The 18,600-nt window shown below is 46.7% G+C and overlaps 1 protein-coding gene across 3 annotated transcripts in view; it reads right to left on the bottom strand.

Moving 5' to 3' along the window:
- PRICKLE1 (prickle planar cell polarity protein 1) overlaps window positions 1-18,600 on the bottom strand; it is a 61,094-nt gene that overhangs the window by 2,324 nt on the left and 40,170 nt on the right. Inside the window, exons 1-7 of one of the 3 annotated variants that reach the window (XM_052668983.1) lie at window positions 13,133-13,246; window positions 8,135-8,314; window positions 5,787-5,900; window positions 4,807-4,944; window positions 3,776-3,979; window positions 3,040-3,226; window positions 2,036-2,899 (exon numbers count right to left, since the gene is read on the bottom strand). In XM_052668983.1, the coding sequence (XP_052524943.1) occupies window positions 2,036-2,899; window positions 3,040-3,226; window positions 3,776-3,979; window positions 4,807-4,944; window positions 5,787-5,900; window positions 8,135-8,266 (1,639 nt within the window). In that variant the 5' untranslated portion in view covers window positions 8,267-8,314; window positions 13,133-13,246. Of the gene's footprint in view, window positions 1-2,035; window positions 2,900-3,039; window positions 3,227-3,775; window positions 3,980-4,806; window positions 4,945-5,786; window positions 5,901-8,134; window positions 8,315-13,065; window positions 13,247-18,600 lie in introns of those variants that run through there. The other 2 variants (XM_052668982.1, XM_052668981.1) reach the window with 2 other exon arrangements.

Raw genomic sequence — 18,600 nt, 5'->3', positions numbered from 1 at the left:
TAGAGGCGTATCAAAGAAATAGGTATCACAATGAAACATTAAGAACACTTCATGAAAGCAGACTTTGTTAGTGTTATGCAATGGACACAAGCTAAACTCTCTCTGACCACTAGGAAACACGGAGCACTGGCACAGGCTGCCCAGAGGCTGCGGGGTTCCCCTCCTTGGAGATCTGAAGCCACCTGGATGTGGGTCTGGGCACCCTGCTCTGGCTGTCCCTGCTGAGCAGGGGCTGGGGCAGGTGGAGCCAGAAGTCCCTGCTACCCTCAGCCATTCTGGGATTTTGCTCTTTGAAACCATTACGAAAAGGACTAGCTTCACATAAAAGTAACTAACTATTGTTTTTACTTACTTTAAGAACTTGCTCTCACTAGGATATTGAGAATGGAAGAAGTTTAGTGAGTTTAAAATATTTAAACAGCTCTAACACGCATAGAGCTAAGCCTCTGAGAAAAGAATTACTTCAAGTTATTCTATGTAGGTCCCTCTGAAAGTGATGCATTGTACTGATTTCTGTGGAAACTACAACAGACACGAAGAGCACAATAACACTGCTCTTCAACAGTCACCACTGTTAACTGTGCAGTTTAACCAGCAGTGAAGAAGAACCTGCATGCTGTGCACATAAAAATCTGCCCTAGCAGAGGTGATCCGCTGTTGCCACTGCTGAAATGCACCACCTCACTGTGCTCACATCCACTGGTTGGTCTCCAACACTGAGTTAAGCGTTGATGGATGGCAATAGATGCATTTTTTTTTCAGCATGGAAGAATTCAGTGACAGATCTTTGCTCCATACGCACCTCCATGTCAAACATCGTTGTGTCAGACTGCCCCTCTGCTGCCATCTGTCTCACAACAACAACATGGGATGGAATATTGGTGAGAAGGTTCAACCCCTGCTGAGGCTGACCACCTCCACCACCACGGGCCAGTATAATAAAACAGGGGACATTACTCTCAGAGCAGCCCTCATAGAATCCATGCTTACCATTTTGTAAGGCTTAACTGCTTCTGGTATCACTAAATTCAGTATTCCAGCCGTTGTTCCGAAAAAGCTAGGCTCCCTCTCAGAGAAGGATTCTTACTCTCAGAAAGTCATCAACAGTAAGCTGGTCTGGTTTATTCCGGCTTTGTGTCAAATGACCCTTCTTCCTCAGAACAAGAGTTTCATTCGCTCTTTAACCCCCATCCAAATGCAGTGCCTGTGATTCCTCCTTCCTTAACCCCTACACCTAGCTCCTTTCATCATTTCCTTCTTAACTGCGTGGGTAACACAGCACACGGCTGGGGCTGGCTCTGACCTATAGGAGTAGCTAGAATCTTTCATGCTGCAGAAGGAAAGCAGTTTGTCTCTTTTAGCCAATTCTCAATTGTCTTGTTTTGTGTAATTTTTGTTGGGAAATAGAGATGGGAGGGCGACACACAAAACATGGACATGCCTGAATATCTGACTTCTATCCTTTTGGCTAATTTCAGTCACATTTGACAAGGAGGTTCACAAAAGTGGATTATGTTGCTCTTTAGTCAACGGAGAAAGATAATCTCATAAACCTCATTTCCTAAGGCTAAGAAGGTTACTACTATTTCAGATTTTCTACATAATTTTACAAGCAAATCAGGAAATCTACAGTGTTTTGCAGATTACCTTTAAAATTATCCTAGCAAAGAATGCAACTTCCTGTACTTAAGGTACAAAATTTGCTTGAAGCAGTGGTTTGTATATAACATGCAGAGTTCAAGACCGCTTTTACTCTGCTTAACATTGTTTACGTTGTCTCCTTAACACTGTTTATATTGTTGTCATTATAAGCAAAGAGAAAATTTAAGCAGAAAAGGATTTAAATAGAATTTAAATAGCACAAATAAATCTCATGGAAGAGTATGTGCTTGATAAAAGCTATTGCTTACTTTACGTATATCTCTTGCTGTGAAAGCTTTTTAAATATCACAGATATAAGCTTGTTTCAAAACATACAACATCCTTGCTTGATTTGACCTCTCCATCCAAACCATTCGGTTTCCCCTGCCATTACCTGTTATGTTTGACAAAGCCAAGGAATCCATCGAGTCCCGAACGCTTTGTTCTTGCTGCTTCAGATCAGACAAACATTCAAGCGAACCTCCATACCAAGGTGTCTGGTCATGTTTGTATCCTGATGCCCCATGTTCCAACTCCAGCTCCTGGATTTTTCTGCTGCTGGCAGGGCCTGGATGGCTGCCATACGCAGAGTCACCCAAACCATCTTGCGACTGGGCCCAGTACATGTCTGATTGATATTTCTTACTTGCTAGGCTTGGGTTATTTTTTTTCAAGTCCAACTTGCTCTTGACCATGCTATCAGAAATCCAGTGCTCACTTGATCTAATCTCTACTTCAGCAGGTTGCTGGAAAAGGCTTTTGTCACCAAACTTCAGAAGAAGTTGAGTCATGTAGTCTTCATGTTCAGCCCATTCTTCAGGGTCTTCAGGCATTTCTTGCTCTACCCTTCCTTTCCAGAAGTCTTCGTTAACAAAGCTTGCCTCTTGCCTTGAAAGGCTTAAATCATCCAGCTTACGAGAAAGCGTATCGTCAGCATTGCCTGAAAGACCAGGAAATTTATAATTGAGGGCTGGGGACAGGAGGAGAGACTGGCGGCACTGGTCAGCCGAGCGGCTGCTTTTTCCCATGCGAATGCTCCTCCTGGAATCTCTCGATCGAGCAGACTGGAATGCTGAATCAGAGGAATCGGAGGCGTGAACATCTTCACCCAAGCTGCAGGTTTTTGAACAGTAGATCTGCCCTTGCTTTGGAAGGAAAGGGCAGCCAAGCAAAGAGGTCTTGCACTGAGCACAAGAAAAGCAAGTCTCTGTAGCGTGCCAGTGCTGTCCATCATAGGTCATCTGAGCATGGTCAACACCTAGAAAGGGAGAAACAACAATACTTTGAGTTCTCTCAGAAATTACTTACAGAACCTACAGTTCCGGAATGTATTTTTTGTTTTTTCAAATCGGCTTTCCCCAAGTTTGTAAGTTTAAGACCTAAAAAGGACATACATACCAATGTGCTCCCCACAGGTCTCACAGTATTCTGCATAAAGAGATTCAAAACAGCTACAGCAGAATGGGCGCCCATCCTTCATGATGTATCTCTGCCCACCCAGGATTGTTTCACACTCGAGGCAACAGAAGTGTTTCATGTGCCAGTGGCGGCCTTCAGCTTCTGTACACTCATCAGCAAAAATTATCTTTCAAGAGATAAAAATGAACTTTAATGAAAGTGGGGAAAAAACTCACCTCAGGACTCAGAGCAAACAAAATATCCTACTTGCACAGTTAGCACATTGAATTTATTTCTCTTTAACTGGCTTTTGAGTACTGTGATAGAAACAGCAATTTCCTATACTTACTGTGGCATTTTGATCTTTTAAACAGCAAAGAAAGAAAAAAGACTACTTTTCAAAGCAATAAATTAAAGGAGGTCACAGAACTCAACAAATAGCTGCTATTATGATGACATTTTTAAATATCTCTACAGATTCTTTACCTAATTCAATCTACAAGACTCAATTCTAAATACAAGCAGGTACGTGCTTTCTAAATACAATCCCTTTGCTTGTCATATTGCCATTTGGACGAAAAATGAAACACCCCTCAGCTTTCCAACACCACTATGCACCACAGCCCTTACTGCTTGAGGGAATGCATCTGCTCTTAGTAATTGCCCAAGCAAACGATGCAGTTTGTTAACAGAACAGTAACAGGTGGGAGGATTGAATGCAAAGTGTGAATTTTACCTCATCGCAGGCTGAGCATCGAGGCTTAAGTAGTTCAGCATGGTGTCTGCCGCAGTGAATTTTTCCATCTTGGTAGAAGTAGATGAGGTCAACGAGGAGCTCATTACACGTGAAGCACACAAAGCATGATGGATGCCAGCACACACCAGGGCCAGCTCTCGAGGCAAAAACTGCAACTTCACCGCCATTTATTTTTGTACCACACTGGGAACAAAAACCAACAAGTGAACGTGCTTCCAATCACAGACTGTTAGCTTAAAACACCATGCCCAACACAAAGGCTTTATTTCACAGAACCATAGAATGGGCTGTGTTGAAAAGGACCCCAATGATCATCTATTTTCAACCCCCCTGCTATGTGCAGGTCCCCAACCACCAGACCAGGCTGCCCAGAGCCACATCCAGCCTGGTCTTGAATGCCTCCAGGGATGGGGCATCCACAGCCTCCTTGGGCAACCTGTGCCAGTGTGTCACCACCCTCTGTGTGGAAAACTCCTTCCTGATATCTAACCTAAACCTCCCCTGCATTAGTTTAAACTTATTCCTCCTTGTCCTACCACTATCAATCCATGTAAACAGCTGTTCCCCCTTCTGTTTACACGCTCCATTCAAGTACTGGAAGGGAGAAAAATTTTAGAGAAAATAATTATATTTTGACATTCTGATGAGAGAAAAAAAAAAACCCTAGGTTTTGGGCTGGGCAAATTCTGTGCATCAACAAAACTTCTGTGAACAGAAATTTATTTTATACCCAGCAATATTTTGATATAAATGCCTGTTTTTCATTTGTCACTATTTCAGTGCGAGTCAGCGACAGTAGAAAGTACATCAGACTCAGTTCACTGCTAGTATCAAAGGTTTTGCTTTTGCTTAAGCAAGCACTACTTTCATTCTATTTATGTGCCATTTCAAAAACATCCTTTTTTTGTGTGTGCTCAGGCATAGACGAAATAAGACTGCATTTACTATTGGGATACTGTAGTTATATATCACTGAGCCCAGTGCTGGGCTTGTGGCTCCAGCAGTATTACCTGTTCACAGACTGCATGCATCACTGCTCTCGAGAGGAGTTTAATAGTGCCTCGTCCCAGTGCCTCTTTTTTGCGCTGAGAACTGAACATCTGCAGTTCTTTCTTTTCTTCTTCGCTTAAGGACTGGCAGTATCTCACCTTCCAGAGAAAAGGCAGGAGAACTTTACTTTAGATCCCGAGCTTTTAAAAGAGCACCTCAAAAAAATAAGCGTATAACATGCAAAAAATGTATCAGGAATACTGGCCATCACCATTAAAGCTCTCTAGCTTGTCTTCTTTACAATCTTAGTATTCAGTTGTGTTATGGCATAACACAAGCACAGCATAGAGAGAAATTTTGAGTTACAAGAAAAAAAGAACAACAACAACATGCTTAACTAAACAGTTGTCCAGACAAGAAATAAGACTTTAAAAAAGCCAAACCAAGAACTGCTGCTGCCCTAAAACAAAGGAATTAGCCTGAATCAGCCACAACATCCTTTAGATTTATGGTAAAGTGCCTACAGCTCAGCACTGCAGCACACAGGATCTTAAGCATTGACACCCCCGCCCCTTTTCTTACAAACAGCTTGTTTGTTATTTCCACTTCTGCTCCAAATTACACCGCATATCTGAGATGCAAACCCTTTACTGTCACAAAGCATCCTTTTTGTGTGCTACAATGAAATCCCAAGAATTTGTAGGTTCCTGGTAATTGGTGGGTGGCTGCAAACACTATAAAGCCAACTTGTGTTAAGTTTATTGCAGTGACACCAACCTTCCCGACAAGAAAAGGCAGCGTCCTCCCAGACAGCTCTTATCTGCACACCAGTGAAACGCAGTTAGACACCAGACTCTGTACACAGCAGGCTGGTTTATAGGTCAGATGCCAGCACAAGAGAAGTTTCAGGCTTGTAATAAGTACACAGACAGGTAATTCTCCATGTGGAAGAGGCAAGCAAGGCCTCACTCCTGACCGTGCGTTCCCAGGTTCCGTTTACCTCATTATCGTGGGGTGGCAGCTGATAGAGAAGTTGTTTAATCCTGTGCTTCTCTCCGGGGCTGTTAACATAAGGGACCTTCTCCTCTGGCAGGCAGGCAAAATACAGCTGTACCTACATAGGAGGAATGGAAAGTCAAACCAGGAGACGCACAGCACCCGAGCACCCTTCAGCTACTGTTTTATCTCAGGTCTCATTACGAAGGAAGCAGGCTATGCTACATTAGACCCGTGACAGGGCCTGTGCTGAAAATACGAGACCCTGATGAACCAACTCAGCAAACCTGGCTGGCCTCTGATAAAACTAGCACCCAGCTGCTGAATTGCTTTTCTGGAATGCAATTTGCAGTGACAATTAGGGGGTATCGTAAATTATGCACATGTAATGTTCTCATTACTCCCAGCCCCTTCAGGGCTGGTCAACAACCCTGTTGAAATTCCAAGTTTCCCTCTGCAATTTACCACACAGGGCACGAAGCTTTCCAGAAAACAGCCTCTATATAAACAAATTTGATTTGCTCTGCGCATTTTACACATTGCTGAGACAAAAGCTGTTTTGTAGTCTCCTGCTGATCAGGTTCACCCAAAGCATCAGCTTTCATTGCTTCCATGTGGCCTTTGGTAAGAAGGTGGAAACATCCTTCCCCCGGGAGGAGGCTGGGTCCAGCCACATTTCAATCGGATGCAAATTAACCGTGAGGTTTGCACGGGCTGCGTGTTTTTGATAAAGAAATCAATATTAGCTGTACACGCCTATCAATCTTCACTCTTTTCTTTTTCCTTTCCAGAAGAAAATGATGACAGGAAAACTGTAATGAACACTGTGACAAAGCCCAATGGCAAAAAATATTTTTGTGGAACGGCTGCAGATTTATTGTTTTTCCTATGCAGTTTCCAGCTTGTCACGAGGCCTGGGGCAGTAAACAAGAGCCGACTATTGGCAAAAATATTACTTGCCATCCAGATGTAAATAATGCTTAGGTCAACAGCTTATTACTGTGCGAGACAGATGAAAAAGAAGCAGCGATCGGTCACTTGACTCAGGAAGCAATCAAAATCATATGGGGAAGGTTGCACAAAATATTATTTGACTTTCATTTAACCAAATTTTTTAACATCAGAAGTCTACTGCAAGCCCACTTAGCGCTGAGTGCATTTCAAGAAGCTGCAGGAAAAGATAAAAACACACGGTACAAAGTGAAACTTTAAAGGTACTTTATGCCCTTTTCTCAGCTTTTTGCCCTGTTCTCAATTTAAGTCATTCTTCTTAAGGGAAAAAATATAATGAGTTTGAATCTAGCTAGATTATGGGGATACTTTATGGAATGTATTTAATTGTTCTGACAGAACAGTTAGCTTGCTGTTTGCCTTGACGTCTGATTCATCAGGATTCTTATATATGCTTAAGCGGGCAATAAAGAGAATTTCCCTAAAAATAGCCCATCATTTGCCATTCTTGCTGATCTTACCTTATTCATTAGCAAGAAAATGTCTGCACTGCAAGGAAGATGCATCCTTTGCATCTCCATCGCTGTGGGCTCCAAGAGCTTGGCAGCTGCCTGAGAGTGGGTGGCTCTGCCACACTCAACAAGTGTGAAGAAGCACCTCTGCCTACCTAATAGCATCTGAGCTCTGGGCCTCACTGAGTGCATTGCTTCAGTGCAATATCAAATAAATGAATGCTATCAGAGGTTCAATTTCACTTCCCATACCAACCTTCTCATCAGTAGATCTACTTTTATTTCTGCTGCCACTGTGACATAACACATACAGAGGGAAGGGGAGAGGGGAAGGCACAGCCCAACCAGCCCACAGGCACTGGCCACAATGAAGGTAAAAGAGAAATCCTGGTGTGAACAAATGGCAGGCATACAACAATTTTAAAAAGCACTAAATGCATTTGTGATTGTCACAGTGACAGAATACTTTCACTTCTGTATGCTGTAGTAATGCCCACATTCTCGATGTCAAATGCCAAATTATTTGAAGAGCGGAACAACTGCAGTTATGTACTGACCAAATATCACAGTATGACATGAGTTTCAATTCAACCTAATAACTTACCTCAAAGAGAAAGCACATTTCTGTGCTACTTTAAGACTCAACAATACATCTGTCTCTGTGGCACGTATTTATTGAAAAATCCTGACAGGGAACAACTTTGTCTGTTTAAATATAAATGCAGTGTTGAGGATTTTAAGGTCCCTTAAGGCAGCCTCTTTGGAGTGGGAAACAAAACAAGGTGATGAGTTTTAGACGTTTTTATAATACAAGAATGTAACAGACTGTCTACTGCTCCCTTAGACAGACCTAATGAGTTATTTACAAACACAGAACAACAGCTGGTACCTGCTCTGGTCTGAGGCCTGGTGGGACCCAGGCATATTCTTCCAGGGCACAGCCAGAGTCGTCATCTGATGTTGAGCTTCGCTGACACGCAAAGACAAGATTGTTAGCTTTGGGCTCCATCTCCAGGGACATAAGTGTGAGCCGTTCAGTGTTTCAGCTGCAGTTCATCAAGCAGTCGATCTGCAGAAAGAGATTAACAGAGCTTTAATAAACTTCAACACGCAAAGACTGATTATCAATGTAAGTGATCCTACAAGAGTTTAGTATTCCTTGCATCGGCCAGAGCACGATTATTAGAGCATCACTGCAACAAGCAATTCAAAGATATTTAAAGAGCTCTCAAAAACAGGAAAACAACAAAAGAGAAAAGTGAAAATACGGCTTACTGAAGGGAAAGAAAAGTAACACCCACTACCATGTTTGACAGCTAACATCTATTTCAGTATTAGCAGCCATCTTTTACATTTCTGCTTGCTTCACATGTAGTGTATATAGAGATAGGAAAGACTCAAGACTCATTAACAAAATGAACGAGACAAGCTCCTTCTGAAGTCACTACTAATCTAACAATACAGAACACATGAAAACTGCTTGTCAAAAACTGATGAAGTTCTTGGGGAGAGACAGCTGTGCAAGTAGCATCCTGTTTTTAACACGGCAGGCATAAAGCAGTGTCTGCAACATTCCTTGTTTTAGCTGTATCAGAGCGGAAGGGTGTTGGTCCAGTTAAATATCTGAAATCCAATTATGGCAGATTAGGCTCTGTAAAATACATCATGATTGTTCTGTTAATTTAAAACCCTACAGGGAGATGCTTCTGTTGATTCATGAAGCCTACAAAGCCCAATATCAGTGGGATCATTTTGACTCACAACTGGCAAAAAAGGCATCTGTAACTTTCTGCAGTAAAAACCTTATTAAGATAAATATCTTACATTCATTCTAGCAGGAGTTCTTAGGAAATATCAGTGGAATACACATTATCAAAACCAGAGAGGATGTTTTCTGCCTGGACAAACATCCTGAACACCTGAGCTTGAAAGTGAGCTTGCCTTCACACTATGCCATGCGTGAGCTGCACCTTCTGTTTTAAGCACTTTTTTCACCTACCCACCTTCACAGAGACACAACTGTGACATGGCTAGATGCAGGCTGCTGGCAAACTGCAGAAAAACGTCACGTCCTCCACTTATAACCTTTGGGTCTACAGGGACCCACACTGCAAGTCCCATCACCACCACGTTAGAGCAAACAAGCTGCTGCTGGATTGCAGGGGAAAGGAAGGAAGCAGGGGCTCGTTCTCCTCTATGCACAAGGCACTGGTGAGTGCCACACTCTGCTTCTTCAGTACAACACACAGACCCAGACTTCTCAAAAAAACATGGCCACACACATGTGAAGTCAGCAAATCGGAGAAATGACGATATTTGCTACTACACATTCTGCCTATCCCTGCTTTTAGTATGTTCATACCTTCCCACACCCAATAAAAGAGATGACTTCACTGCTACCCCAAGCCAGTGCTTGAAAAAAGCACACTTTTTCTGTTTTGAAAACAGAGGTGCTGTTTTTTGGTGTGCTGCTAGGATGACAACGCACGATTACACTGCATGGCCACACTGCAAGAAAAAACTTACTGCATATCTTACGGGGCAAGCAGACCTGCCAACCTTCCCTTTAAAAACAGGCTGCTTCTCACAGAGCTTGTCAGACTTCAGGCATATTTTGGCAATCGGACTCTAGGTGAAAATGTGACTGTCCAGCGACTGGACAGCATTAGCAGATCAGTCACATTAACTGAATTCTGTTGTCTTACATACTGTTATAAAAGCAAGGATAGAGAGTCATGGACTGTCTATTGAGAATGCAGTGTATGACTGGAATCAAAGAAAAAGCCTCCAGAAGCTCCATCCTGTATACTTAAAATGCAAAGGCAGACATCCTTGTACAGACTAAACTCCCTGAGTTAATTTCCTTCGGAAACAGGTAACAAGACAGCAAGTGATACCAAACTGTGTCCCTGCCCACACCCTGGTGGAAATGAAGTCAGCCATCAGGTACATTTGTTGTTACAGTTCCTGTAAGGCTGGGGGTGGAGGAACAAGAGAATACTGTCACACGGGTATAAGAAATCACCACTAGCAAAAAAAAACCAACAATGCTGCCTACTGCAGGAGGACAGCGATGCTAGGGCTGGGTCGGCATCTTGTGCTCCACATCATCTAAACTCCAATAATTCTGAAGTCAGTCTGAATAACAATCCAGCCATCACCATGACGGGCATCAATGAGAAGCTCAAGTCCTCCTGAGAAGCCCCAAGCAGCCGAAGCGGTGCCTCACAACTCCCCATCAGAGGTAGCTGCACGGCTGGTTTACAACAGACGCCTCTCACTGAGGCCTGAGCTGATATTTCCAATTCCTCTGGCATTGTGTCACGAGAAGCTGCGCTGATCAAGCTGTCACTTTTCAGAAGCTGACTCCTGCCCCATGGAAGAAAGGAGCCACAAGATGAAGCACCTTTGTCAAAGCTTCACTAGGCAGACTGACCTCAACCACAGCAGCAAGGAGCAAACCTGACATCACATTCAGCCGGAGAGCCTGTCAGCTTTGCAGTCCTGGGGCACCAACACACCGGGGAACCGCAGCGCTGCTCGACACGGACTGCTCCAAAGCCTCTCTGTGGGATCACAGGATAACTGCTCTGCCTTGCTTTCTCCAGCTGACAAGAAAAATAAATAAATGTGACCCTGTGCAGACCTGCTAGCTTTCCTGGGGATTTTTGAGCGCTAAGGCTACGTGCTTCTTCTGTATGGCAAAAAGCAGCGCTGAGTGCTGTTAGGATTTCAAGCATACCAAAGGTACGCAAACACGGGATAGCTGCCTAATTCCAAAGAAAAGGCTTTCATTAGAGATGGAACGTTCTCCTTCTTCACCAAGACTGACGCTGCCTGGGTCACCTTTATCTGCTCATTTTGGGCAGAACAGGGCAGATCCACAGGCCCTTTCTTCCTGTGACACAGGGTGGGCTGGCAGTACAAACGGTAGGGAATAAAGGAGCAACACACCTGACCTCAAGCTGCAAGAAACAACTTCACAATCAGGGTGCTCCTCCCGAAATCAGGTGATTGGCAATGTTCAAAACAAGGTGCATAAATCTCAACAAGTCCAGATTACACAAAGGACAGCGTTCACTTTAAAAGAAAAAGGTTACCATAGTGCTAATACTGAGCCTGCTATAAACTGGCTGACAATACACCATAAAGCAGCATGGCCATGCTGCAAATACTGTGCTGCTGCTGACAGCGAGGTTTCTAAAAACAGCACAGCCTAACAGCAAGCTATTTGCCCAACTATTTCAGCAATTACTTGTTTAGAAGTTCTCCTTCCTTTCCTGCTGAAGTGTAATTTGGTTTGCATTTTCAAGCTGCAAGGCTCTTCCTCCCCACCCCCCAACTGCACCGCTTCTTCAAAGCGAAGCTGTTTGAAACGACTGCATCCTAAGGAGGATTCAGATGAACATAAACAACAGCTGAAAAAATAAGTGCTTTCTGAGGGATGAGTAGAAAGGTGGTCTTCTTTCTTCTCATGCCATGACATCTACATAACACTGCAAGTTCTGGTTTGTTTTTTTCAATTCTGCGGAACATTCTGAAGTTTCAGCTTTGCTCCAATACCACCTCACAAAAAAAAGCTTCCTAGCCTACAAGGAGATATTTCGCTGGCAGCTTGACAGCTATGAATAACATCACTGAGTTAAACAGCTAAATTCGATTTAAAAAGAAAAGCAATTATGACATTTTTTTCCACTGATGTACTAAAATGACCATATAGGACCAAGTTCTCAGAAGGAGAAGCAAAGAGAAACTGCGCTCCCAACTGCAAACCCACCAGCACACGAAATTCAGGGTATCAAACTTAGAGCACAGCCCTCAGACACCGGAGGAAGGTTATCCTCGTGCGAGGATTTCCAGCTCACCGATTATGCTCTGCTGTCACCCCTGACCAGATAGGAGAGGTCACGATTTGCGAGTACGGTTAGACAAACATCTCCTCGCCCACCCCCTGCTGTTTTACCCCGTCCTGCAGGGCAAATTGTTTAACGACTTTTATTGTTAGAACGCTTGTTAACAAGGCAATAGGGGATGCGAGATGCATATCACACACACACACACACACACACACACACCCCCATTCACAACCAAGGCTCGGCGACTTAAGATTAGCGCTGGCAGCCCATTCACCTGCTCGGCGCAGCCCTCCCGCCTCAACCCGCGTTCGGGGAGGAAGGGCGGCACACGGCAGCGATAACCGCGCGGGAAGCTCCGCACGGCTGCTCCCGGCGCACGTTACTCGGACGGCCGCAGTCCCGTTCCGCGGCCGCAGAGCCGTACTGACACGCGGCTCCAGGTGCGAACAGCCGCACCGGGCCGGCACCTCCAGGCGGAGCCGAGGAGCGATCCCTTAACTCTCGTCCCCTCGCCCCCCGGCGGAGCCCTGCAGCGCCCCGGGGACAGCGTGTCCGGGAAATGCCCACCCGTCCTTAAGGGCTGCACGGAGTTAGCGAGAAAGAAATCTCGCCTGCTACAGTCTCCCATTGATTTTTTTTTTTTTAAATTCTATTTTAAACAGCAGCCAGACTTTACTCCAATGTACACACGCGCTCAGGTTTCACTCCGTCACCTGTTGGCTCCCGAACAACACCCTTCTTTGTTAGGGCTCGCTGCCCTCATTTGAGACAAGTTTCCAGAGAAAACACTTGGAGAAAGCGTTCGATCCGTCACCGGGCCGGAGCCGCGAGGACGCAATTCCGCGGTGGCCTCCCCAGCTCATCGCGGCGCAGCCGGCCCCGACGGCCGGCCGGGCTGCGGGCTCCCGGCATTGAGGTGCCTCCCGTCCCCGCCCCCGCGGCTCCGCACCGCCGCCCGCGTTACCTCCTCGCAGCCGAGCCCCGTCCCGCGGCTCCCGCCGGGGCCCCGAGCATCCCCGCTCGCCGCTCACCTCGGGCTGCGGCGGGGCTCCCCCGGCGCCGGGCGCAACCCGAAGGAAGGGGCGGGGGGGGCTCCTCCTTCCCCTCCTCGGCCCGCCCGCCGAGAGCTACCTGGGCCGCCCCCCGCCCCGGGACCGGCCGGCCCCCGCCCTCCGTCCTCCGCCCTCCCCCCTGGGTTGCGGGCCGGGGCGGACGCGGCCTCGGCTCCCTGCCGCGCCCCCGGGGATCATCCCCCGGCCGAGGACGGGAGCCCGGCGCCGAGCGCTCGTCCCCGCGGCTCCTGCGGGAGGGGGCAGGAATTCGGCAGGAATTTCTCCCGGCGGCGACCTCGGCGCTCGTGCCGGGAGGAGCCCGAGCCCGAGCCGAGCCCCCGAGGGACGCGGCGGCCGCGGACACGAGGAACCGCGTTTTACCGACGGCGCTTCGCCTGCCGTTTGTGCTGGAAATAGGTTTCCCACCCCGCCCCGCATTGTGCTCTCCGGGAAGGCCGACCCCGCGGTCCTCCGCGAGCGCCCGGGCTGATAAGGACGGGAAAGCTATTGTATTAACAAAAGGAACGGAAAGAAAGCGGTGCGCCCCCGCCTTCAGGGACGCCTCGAGCGGGCCCCTGGGAGGAAGGCATCCCGGGGTGACACCGGGCCGCGAGAACCGCCTGCACCCTTACACGGCGCAGCCCGCATCTGGCGGCCGCTCCATTCGCCACTCATCGGAAATGGAAGCGTCGGGAATAATGTCTGTCCTTCCCCGCTCCGAGGCCGAGTTGACCAGCGGCTGTCTGCGAGGATTGCCCTCTCCTGCAGGGCGCTGACCGTGGCTTAGCAGGCCGCCAGTGCCAGGCCTCAGCTGCGGAGAGGAGATGCTCCCCGGGGCTGCGAGCAATGCACTTCGCCGTCGTAAGGCTGAAACCCTGTACAACGTGCCCGTAACTTCTTCCTGAAAGTGCTTTTCGCATGAGTAAAACATTCGGTTTTTATTCGGAAGTGCCAGCAAACTCAGTGCAACTCCTATTAAATCCACCACAGCGCACCACGAAGTGGTTTCAAGCAGTCAATTGCTTTCAGCTCTTCTTTTAAACTCTCAGATTGCTGTTTCAGTGCTCAAGTGCTGGATGGTAATCGAACCCTTGAATGTTAGGCGAAGGAATCAACTGCCGTAACTCCCCCGGGCATTTGCACATTGCTGAGCTGTCTATCTCTTTTGATGCAGGTTCCTTCCACAGCAGCAATTGCGTTGCTATGGCTTTCTATTTCCTACACAACAAATACAACGGCATACACGCTTTTAATCTTAAGCATAAACTATGCTCCAGAAGTTGCCTCAGAAAAAAAAAAAAGCTAAAAAAAGACAAGCACAAACCTTCTTGCCCTTTAAGGCACGTTCCACATTCTTGGCTCCGGCTGGATAGAGCTAATTCTTCAAACAACCGGCTGGTTCAGGGGATCTGTAATGGATACGGAGCCGTTTGCCCCAAGGTCTTAGCACAAATTTAGTCTGGGTAACAACTTTCTTTTACCGCTGACCAGGCCACGTGTGTTCTCTGGCCTGCGTGAAATTTGCTCCGAGTATCAGCTGGGTTTCACAGTTCGCAATTATCCACCTCACAGAACATCCCTTGAGATAACACCAGTAATTGCTACCTTTGTTGGCAGTCTCGGAAGAGAGACCAAGGAGCAGGGAATTAATTAACCTCTTGTGCTTTAGACGCAGTTTCCCTGGGTAGGACAGCGGCAAAACACCCACTGCTCAAACCTGATTACTTCTATGGACAAACAGAGGAGATCACTCTCTACATCAGCACCCTTTAATGATCACCACCTTCACTCCGAGAGTTTTAATTAAGTATCATCTCATCTGTTCATTTATTAAAAAATAAAAGTGAGTCAGCTCTGAAAGGTGAAAGCATGCTGTAAGGTGAATGGGAGCGAGACCAAAAAAAGAAATGTCAGTCGTAATTCTTTCAGAGAACTCAATGAGAAAACTATTCAAAATAAACCAGGTTTTGTATTTTGAAACAAAACAAGGATTTTGCATATTTCTGACAGTGCAAGAAGAGTCCATGGACATTACAACAGCTTTCCAAAGGTCTGACCACAAATCAAAGCCTCAGCCTGGTACACATTGCTACCTTTGAGGAATTTTAGGAGAGGTGACCAGAGCACGTATGATTCCGACTTCAGGCTACAAAGCAAGGAGCTCTAGGGTATTTCTGCAGCACCCAGACCCTCTCCACCTTTAGCAGCATCAGGTCTATCCCTTGAGGGAGCAAAGAGGCCAGCGTAAGGGACGCAGTCCCATGGCAGTCTGAGCTATTCTAGGCAAGATCCAACCCAGCAAAAAAAATGCTGGTTTGGTTCCCTGAGCCAGGCAGCACTAGCACGACAAAAAGATAGGCCCAGCTCCTCAAAGACCACTGAATATGGTGTTCAAAAATACAAATGTAATGTACTTGTATTCGTAGTATCATAGAATATCCTGAGTTGGGAGGGACCCAAAAGGATCATAGAGTTCAACTCCTGGCTTCACACAGGACCACCCAAAATTCAAACCCTATGTCTGGAAAGAATTGTCCACATGCTCCTTGAACTCTGGCAGCTTGGTGCCATTCCCACTGCCCTGGGCAGCCTGTTCCAGCCCTGACCACCCTCTGGTGAAGAACCTTTTCCTGATTCCCAACCTGACCCTTCTCTCACACAGCTCCATGCTGTTCCCTCAGGTCCTGTTAGTGTCACCAGAGAGATCAGTGCCTTCCCCTCAGTTCCCCTCAGGAGGAAGCTGTAGGCCTCCATGAGTTCCCTCCTTATCCTCCTTCTGAATGCATCAATTTTGCTGTGTACAGAAAGCCCTGTGGACATCTATCTGCATCTCCGGATACTTAAGCATCCCGTCAAACCTGACCCTAGGCCTCTTCCAGATTAAGAGCATGAGGTGTATGTGGAAGTACATCTTCATAGGTGGGAACATTTGACACAATGTTACTGCTATATATTATCATTAGGAGACACATGAAGCACTGGGTGCCTTTAAAGCAGAGGTGAAGCTTTGAATCAAAGAACGGCTTAGGTTGGAAGGGACCCCAAGGATCATCAAGTTTTAACCCCCCTGCCAAAGGCAGGGCCACCAACCTCCAGATCTGGTGCTACACCACGCTGCCTTCCAACCTGGCCTTGAACACCTCCAGGGATGTAACATCCACAGCCTCACTGTGCAGCCTGTTCCAGCACTGCTCTCTCTGTGAAGAACTTCCCCCGACATCCAAAAGATGAAGGACCATAATGAGTCAGCAGAGCAAGTTCAGCTCTTTGTGCCACTCTGCACCTACACAGCCATAGGCGAAACCCCCATGTGCTCTCCCCACTCAGCCTGGTTTCCTCCTGCCTGCACTACATGCGCTCTGTGCTGTCTCCCATGTGGATGGGGGGATATCTGCCACATCAGGACAGGGAGGTGGCTGAGGAACCGTGTCCAGGCAGACGGGCAGCAGCACAGCAGCTCCTCGCCACACGCTGCTCGGGGACATCTCACAAATGGCAGGCCAGTGTGGTCACTGGTGTGCTAAGGCCACTCAGTTCTGTCACTGCTTGGTTTTATCCTGTATTTTTCAGGCTACGAAGAAAAGACACAGTGGGAGCACCTGTGATGTCTTCAGGTCTGAATCCTTGCTAATTTTCAAGTAAATACAGAGAAAGCCATCTCCATAGAAGACAAACAGACAAGAGGTGATGTGCAACAGAGAGGGAGAGATATGGAAATGAAATTGAAGCCTGCGTGGGGCATGCAACAAGTGGAAAAATAAGGGAGAGGTTTTTTTTGTCTCACACTGGTTTGTGACTCAGTTGGGGCGCTCACTTTCCACTCTTCTTTGCTGCATTCGGTGTGATGCATCCCCGTGCCTGCTTTATCACTGGCAAAGTAGGCACAATGCCCAACACAACTTTAGAGAGTAAGTGAAAATACCCAATGGAAACATTAGCATCAGATAACAAATTATGAGCCAGCGGAGTCAGTCTCACCAAAGCAGACAGAAGCACGCTCACGTGTGTTTCCACCCGCTGCAGGATGGCTGCCGAGGCACCCGGAGGGAGGCACAGGTGGGAGACTACCACCCAGCTGCCACTGGCCTGTGGACTGGATGACGTTACAAAGCAAGAGACTTGTTTTATTTCCTCTTCTTAGTGTTCCTGCAGTCTGTGAACAAAACGCCTTGTAAAGCCCCGATTCCACTTTCCTTCAGCAGCAAAGAATTAGAAGTTTCACTGAAATGCCTGTCCTTGTTGGATCGGGCTCGGACTTGCTCCTGAACCAACAGGTCTGTTGTGGAACCTGGAAACTCTGATCCCCACAGGCTTTTCAAAAGACAGTAATCTGATTTTATCATAACCAGCTCTGCGCAGCTCACAGTCACACGTGGCGTGAGGAGCTGCCTGGGCTGACAGCTCTTCAGGTCTTGGCCACGACATCACTGCAGCCAGTGTCAGTCTCCGGGGGTACCTGCCGGCCTCTCAGCTGCATCAGCATCCCCAGCTAGTTGCCGCCCCGTTTCCCAGGCTGCGTGAGGCATTACCAAGTGCCTTGCAACAACTTGTGCCTGCAACACTTTGCCTGTAGCTGAGCTGACGCAGGGCACAATCACTGCCTGGCTTTTTAATAACACACCAGCACAAACACCGTTGTGCAACGTGGAAGGTGTTGCATAGCTGGTGCTAATGCGCTGTTTGCTTATTGAGGTACTTTAAAGCCAGCTATTATGCCAAAGCCTATGTGGTTGATGAAGGATATCAACCTTATCTGTGTCAAGTTCTATTCTCAGGCCTTGTGTCCAAAGAATCCGTCACAATTCATCTAAATTGGTTTGGAAATTGATTTAGATTAAAAAAGGAAATGGTATAAACTCTGCGGGGTTCTTCTGCTAGAAGGTGGCTTATCACAGGAGGCATCTGTGCAAAGAGACAAACTAATATTTTAAAATGAACTTTGGGCTCTTAGCGAGCGTGATTTTGTGGATGAGTAAATGCTGCAGTGACGCATGGCCTGCTCCTGCCATGAAGCCAAACTCTGGAGAAAAACAGGTGATTGAGGCTAAGTGAAGGCACAGTTTGATATGGAGGATTACTACCACTGCTGCAGCACTATCTCCATAGAAAACAATTTTAAATGGAAGATGAAGTTTGCAAAGGTCAGCGGTAACCTCCCATTGCTTAAATCTGGGGAGGGAGGAAAATCCCACAGTTACTGAATTAGGAAGCCAACAGACTGCTATGTTGCCATTTTCTGAGACCTATATAAAACAGTACACCACAAACACATGGGACAAACAATGGCTGGATTAACTATTTAGCTTATTTTATTGAATAAGATCACAGGCCATCCTCAAGGAAGGCAGTGCTGTAAGGAGAACATAAAGAATGTCTGATGGGTACCAACGCACTAGTCCTTTGTTAGCTTTCAGTAAAGCAGTCGTAAGAAAGAAAAAGAGACTGCC

Source organism: Tympanuchus pallidicinctus, unplaced genomic scaffold (assembly GCF_026119805.1).
Source record: "Tympanuchus pallidicinctus isolate F22 unplaced genomic scaffold, pur_lepc_1.0 scaffold8, whole genome shotgun sequence".
Taxonomy (NCBI): Eukaryota; Metazoa; Chordata; class Aves; order Galliformes; family Phasianidae; genus Tympanuchus; species Tympanuchus pallidicinctus.
The sequence above is the reverse complement of the archived record's forward strand: the minus strand, read 5'-3'. Positions and strand labels throughout refer to the sequence as shown.